The sequence below is a fragment of the Papaver somniferum genome, chromosome 11 (genome assembly GCF_003573695.1).
Source record: "Papaver somniferum cultivar HN1 chromosome 11, ASM357369v1, whole genome shotgun sequence".
NCBI lineage: Eukaryota > Viridiplantae > Streptophyta > Magnoliopsida > Ranunculales > Papaveraceae > Papaver > Papaver somniferum.
Genome location: NC_039368.1, coordinates 128,066,433 through 128,072,942, shown reverse-complemented (window position 1 = coordinate 128,072,942; position 6,510 = coordinate 128,066,433). Strand labels below are relative to the sequence as shown.

General features: G+C 33.7%; 1 protein-coding gene across 17 annotated transcripts; it reads left to right on the top strand.

Moving 5' to 3' along the window:
* The first annotated feature begins 530 nt into the window (after positions 1–530).
* Positions 531–5,756, top strand: LOC113322971. Of its 17 annotated transcripts, none has more exons than XR_003347381.1 (12): positions 531–959; positions 1,050–1,117; positions 1,218–1,295; positions 2,299–2,361; positions 2,584–2,666; positions 3,021–3,150; positions 3,443–3,615; positions 3,728–3,791; positions 3,972–4,086; positions 4,230–4,295; positions 4,389–4,470; positions 5,661–5,756. XR_003347381.1 is itself a non-coding variant. In XM_026571183.1 (9 exons), the coding sequence occupies exons 4-9, from the start codon at positions 3,064–3,066 to the stop codon at positions 4,409–4,411; spliced, it is 528 nt and encodes a 175-aa protein (XP_026426968.1). In that variant the 5' UTR covers positions 531–959; positions 1,050–1,117; positions 1,218–1,295; positions 2,299–3,063; the 3' UTR covers positions 4,412–4,709. The 17 variants fall into 17 exon arrangements, 1 of the variants encoding a protein (XP_026426968.1); XR_003347379.1 differs by having other exon boundaries at positions 2,299–2,463; XR_003347382.1 differs by adding an exon at positions 1,385–1,434 and having other exon boundaries at positions 2,584–3,150.
* The last annotated feature ends 754 nt before the right edge of the window (positions 5,757–6,510 follow it).

Below are 6,510 nucleotides of genomic sequence, written 5' to 3'. Positions count from 1 at the left end.
TTTTATATTCCATTTTCAGTTAAAAAATAAATAAGTAAGAGCTAATATTAAATAAATATTTAATTTTAGTATATATTTCTTTATCCCAAATTATATACGTAATAAAAAATAGTTACTCAAAATATATATAAATATTTAATTATGTTATATCCCATAAAATTGAATAAAATTATTTTACAATATTATGTATGTTTTTGTCATTTGTTACAACTACAATGAGTGAACCTATGTTTTAGCAAAGAAAATTTGATCATTTCTTTAATCATCTTTAGATTCTAGGATATAGTTTACAAACACTTAACTGATTTTTTTACACAGAACAGTAGAAAAGTGCTTTCACAAAAGCCGCAACATTACCGACTTAAGCCTAAATCAGTGTGGTATGGAATTATTATCTAGGTCTACCATACTAGTATAACCGAGTTAAAATACTTGTGCGAAACACACAAACAACAAATCTTGTCCCTATATCTGCTTGATTAGTTACTCGAGGTAGCTATTAGGTTTTCCTTTATATCGCATAGAAGAGAGAGAAAATCACTCAACCTCACTTTTCTTCCTCCTCGCCTCTCACCCTCTCATTTTTCTATGTAAGAACATGAAACCCTACTTCTGCAATGGTGAACTGAACCCAAACCCTGTCTTCCTTTTCTATCATCATAGATCATATCCCCATCATGAACTCTTTTCTTTCATCACCATCAACAGTTCTTTTAGTTGTCATACTCAAAATCAACAAAACCCTTAAAAACCTAGAATCAAAATCTGGTTTGTTTCTCAATAATTGAGTACAAAATCAACTCGAACCTCACTGTCACTTCACAGATCGAAACTCACTGTCAGCAATCCATGCTTTATCCTTAACCCTTATCTTAAAATCGAAACCCATGTATCAGCGGAAATTAAAATGAAACTCTGTAAACCTAGGTCTAGTTTTTTTTGCTCCTGAAATTATCAGGGTAATATCAATCTTCTTCTTATTTCATAAATTTTATAAATTTTTGTACTGTTAACAATTTAATTTCTCTTATCTTGTCTCGTTTTTGCAGTAAGGTGTTTCCTTTTCTACTTTTCCTTACACAATTCATCAAGTTGGTTGAAGATCTCTTCTCCTAATGTAAGAGACAAAACCCCTAATTCTGAACATAAATACATAATTTTATTTTTATCTTTAACCCTAACTGATAGCTGTTCTTTCTTGTTTTTTCTTGTTTCAGGTTGAGGAGAACATCTTTAACTTCTCAAAGAAGGGTTTAATCTCATCATAGATTGGTATTGGTTTCATGATTCTCATGGTATTGATCAATTTAACAGCTTTCCCTTTATTTTTTGTGTTCTTTTTTGATTGATTTGTCTGTGTTTGATGTTGTTCTTGTTTGTATAGAAGTGGGGTTAAGTTTTTGTGATGAAGTTAGGCCCCTGCATCATTTTTAGGTAAGATATATTGGTTACAGCTAGCCTTGAGTCCACAGGAAGATGCAGGGTCGTGTTGTCGTTTAGATTTTTTCACAATATGAGACTGTACTTGCTCATGGGTTTACTGTACTAATGTTAAAAAACCTTGTTGTACTAATATTTAAATGCCTGATCGACTGCAATTTTATTTTTATATCATTTATCCGACCTTGTAAAAAAATGGTTATATGTTTTAGATACCGAGTTAGTTTTGTTTTGGACACCGATGTTATAACTTGAGGATTTGCATGCATCACAAAACTCTGGCTTCATAGAAGAATACATATTTTTCTTTGTTATGTTCCTGTAGTATAGCTGTTGATGCTGTGAATATTAAGGATATTTGTATGATTTATTGAAAATGTGAAGATTTTTTACACTTATTTACTTAGTTGGATATGATTCGTGAGCTGGCATCACTTTTGTACCATCAATCTTGCTTAAGTGTTGGACTTGCTTAAATCCAAAATTTCTGGTTCCTAGGGTATATGTCATGTATTATTAGTAGATTAATTCGTTTTTCATGTATAGTGGTATAAGTGATGAAATTTATTCCCAAGTTAAATATGTATCATAACTTCGATTTTTATGTTGTGTAAGCATAATATGGATCCTGTACTAGTCCTTGTATCATCTTACATTAAAGCATGTGTATAAGAAGATTGGTATACAGGTAGGGGCCTCTTTTTGTAATTTAATCTACTACTCAATATGTTATTTCCATCTCTTGATGTGATTCTTACTCTGTTCTTTTCCCTTGTGCTGCGGTCTTAGTGTCTTGTGGTATTGGTTTAATTGAATATCTTACTGATACTGGTTTTCATTAAATTGCCTGAACCTCAGGCTATGAAGTCTTATATTTGGCTACAAACTTCTGATGGTTCCATCCAGCAAGTAGAAAAAGAGGTGGTTACATTCATCCCAATGATTTGTAGAGAGGTGCTAGAAAATAGCATGGGATCAACTAAGAACTGCGCTAACATCTCAAAGCATGCCATATAAATCCTGGTCACATACCTTTATTTTACTTAAAAGTCATGCAGTCTAACTCATTAATTTTAGAGGGAGTTACCATTTTTCGGGCCACCGGATATGTAAAATTCTTCTTGATATTGCTTTATTTTTCAGTGTGGCGCAACATCTCCCAGGTTTGGAGCTTATCGAAGGGGACAGTTGTAGTGAAATTTAATGCCTATGAGAATGTAAATTTGGTATGTGTGGTCTGATAAGCTGCTATCATGTCTACAACTCTTGACCAGAGTAGTGCCCACTGAATTTCTTTGTTACTATTTGCGTTGTAGTACTAACCTATATTCGGTTAGTATGTTGCAGAACAAACTATTAGTGTCAATGACGATAACAAAGTTGGAAATGTCAGAAAGCCATTAATCTGTCTTAGTCAGCTCTTCTTATTGCTTGTTATGATTGCTGCATCTTCGTATGGTTTTTTGTTGGTTATTTGCTTAAGTTCTAAAGACACGAACACTATTCAGTAGAGACACATTTATGAGAGCTAAAAAAATTGTTTGCCTATTTTACTAATTGTTTTCTACTATGGATTACAGGCTATGAAGATTGCAGGTATCTTATTCATCGGGGTTCCTTGACATGTTCAAGTACGCCATTTTAACCAAGATGGAAGTGCTGAATTTGAGTCTAGGAGGCCCTGATTACTCGGCTCTTCTTTTTGTTAAGGTAAACATTTTATGGATAGTTTACTTGGATGCTTAAAATTGTAGAATTATCGTTGCAGAAAGATCTTTATTTTGTTTTCTTTGTATTCTTGTGGGTGTCGTTAAATTGTTATGTGAACTAATCTCTCAAACTGTTTTCTGTAGGATTCATAAAGAGATTAATATCTCAAGAATATGTAGCGTATAATTTGGTTGAGCTCATAAAAGTATGTGTAGTATATTTTTTCCTGAGGTGACAAGGAAACAACTAATTTTCTTATATATTAAAATTCTTTGATGTCCTTTGATTTCAGATGCTAGGAGAACAACTATTTCCGCTCGTCAAGAGCATCGAGCACGATTTTGCAGGCAAGCTCTTAGAGATGGATAAAACCGAAGTGCTCCATCTGTTACCCAGATGCTTTGAAGAAAAAAGTTTCAGAAGCCATGGCCGTTTTGGAGCGAACTGGACGCATGTTTTGAGGAGGTATTACTTATAGTCCCTAAGCGAGTCTAATCTTTATTGCATTCTCTTTTTGGTTTTATCGGTTGTGAGAGTAATTTGTTTTTGCTGTGCTTTTTTATTTTTGGTGTTACAGATTTCTTACAAGTTGCTTTCTTGCGAATTTTTTTATGAAACTTGTTGTATCTGTTCATGTCAAGGTAATAATTGCAGATTACTTGGTTATGGATTACATACTCTATTAGAAATAATTATCTTTTTCTCACAGAAAATAGATTGATAGAGCTAATATGGTAAGTATGTGTAGTGTATTATTGGTTTCAAATGTTGTTATTGTGTGCAACTGCAAAATTATGAGAGATGCATTCTGTCTATTGCAGGTATCTTCTTCATCGGGGTTGCTTGACATGTTCAAGTATGCCATTTCAACCAAGATGGAAGTGCTGAATTTGAGTCTAGGAGGCCCTAATTACTCAGCTCTTCTTTTTGTTAAAGGTAAACATTCCATGGATAGTTTTCTTGGATGCTTAAAAATGTAGAATTATCGTCTCAGAAAGATCTTTATTTTGTTTTCTTTGTATTCTTGTTTGTGTTGTTAAATTGTTATGTGAACTAATCTCTCCAACTGTTTTGTGTAGGATTCATAAAGAAAATAATATCTCAAGAACATGGAGCTTATAATCTTGTTGAGCTTTTATGTAAAGGTATACTTGTTCACTTCTCACTTCAGACTAGTTTTCTGTGTCCTGCAATAGTTTTCTTGCTTCTGATTTATGGTTTTCTTTTTGCTGTTTCAGATGGACATGGGAGATATCCCTAACATTGAAGCTGCAGTGGTTCTTCCAAATGAAGTCAAATAATTCTTTCGTTTTTCTTTTTTGTTTTCACTGAATTGTATTGTAGATTGTATAATTATGTTTTAGGTATAAACTTAATTGTACTGCAGGCCTGTAAACTGAGTACAGATCCATGATGATGAACATGCCTGTAAACTGGGAGCCCAGGTCCATAATAATGACCTGGGCTACCCATTTTTTTTTTAGTTGTAATTTGAAGTATTGTAACGGATATAACTGAAACAACAAATGTAAGTAAAAGCAACACGTGTCGTCATCTCAGAGTTGTTGCAAATAAGAGTAACAATTTAACTGTTACAGTAGTCGTGACTTAAGGACTGAACATGTCGCAATTTGAGGACTGAACGTGTCACCTGCTTATTTGTTGCAAATATTTAGTAACGATTATAATTATTATAAAAACTGTCAATATTAACACGTGTCGGAATCATAAAATTAGTTCAGTTGTGACTGTTATTTGTTATAGTGATTTTTAGATGTGACTATAGCTGGACATTATCACAGATGAAACTGTTACAAATGAGATCACAATTATTAATAACGGGCTCTTTTCCACAGGTTATACCCGTTGCGAATATTATCAGTAACAGGTAGTACCTGTGACAAAGTCCTGGAAATGGTGTAGTTAGGTTATAAAGAACCAAATAAAGCAAAAAAAAACTTGTACTGCTCGATGCTTTGACATTTCCATGTTCATCCATAAATTCCCATCAGAAAAGAGTTTCAAATATTAGGGAATGAAGTCCATCCATGGAGAATCAGAACCATTATATGCCAAATCAGAATTCTCATTTGAAATGGGAGCTCTACTCAGTTCTCTGTTATGAAAAGAGATGGAAATTCAATTTCCCATATGTTAGCTTAATATGCTTTTCCAACCATGTTAAAAGCCATATGGCTGTTCTCCCCTCCCTTGTGCATCTCTCAAGCTTTGGCTGTTCTCCCATCCCTTGTGCATCCATAGCTAGTGTTCTTCTTTTGGTTGTTTTTGGGTAGATGATCCGAATTAAAAATAAAATAAATAACCCGTGAGACATTTTTTGCGTTGTGCTGGAAAATTTTATATTACAGTGGCATATGGTCACGAAATTAATTTAGGGTCACAATAATTTCCAGAATTTAATGTGCTTTTTATGAAAAGTACATTACATTTATTCTTAATTATGACTGAATGTAGTCTTCAATCGTGTTAGAATTATAGTTTTGGCATTCTGTTCATGACTGATAAGTTTCACAGTTCGCATGGATCCTAACAAAGGCTCTTCCGTTTATCTTAACATAAACTCCTTCGTCGGGTCTTTAGATCTATCTTATGTTCAATCACCCAAAGGTAACCAACAACACCTTTAATCCGAAGAATCGTGTTAGTGCCGATCTACTCAATTAATCAATCCAATCTACCACAAGGATAAACCGATTATTAATTGGATCTTCTTTTATCGAAACAAGTATTGTGCACACCAAAGATTATTAAACCCAAGTCAGATCTTCAATATCTTCTTTGTCTTCAAATCTTCCATAAAAACCTGCACACAATCACTTGAATCTCTTGTGATTAATCACGCACAGAACTGAGTCTGTTAACAATGGATTATCACAAGATCGTCTTTAGAACTAACAACAGTTTAAAGATCCCCGTCGAAACTCTGAACTGGTTTGAGTGAATCTTATATCAGAAGAGAAGATTCTCAAGAATAAACAAACTAGGTGCAATCAGATTTCAACCACCGTTAGTCAAATAAATCAATCGAAAACAAAGATAAACCGCAATTATCTAGTTTCCCACCAACGGGTCGCGCTAGAGCTTCTCAATCCCAAAGAAGACTTTAAATTGAGCGGCCGTAAGAGATTTCGCCTAATTAGGTTACTCTCCTCTCCGAATAGGCCGCTACACCAGTAACAACAACAAAAGAGTAAATCTGTTGTTACGAAGGATTTGTTTGCTAGAAAGGAAAACTTCGTGTACTTTTATAGACAAGGAAGTTCGGACACCACGGAATTTTCAAAACCGAAAATATTTTCAAGATATTCATTAAAGCACAAATTCGGTTTCTATAATTCC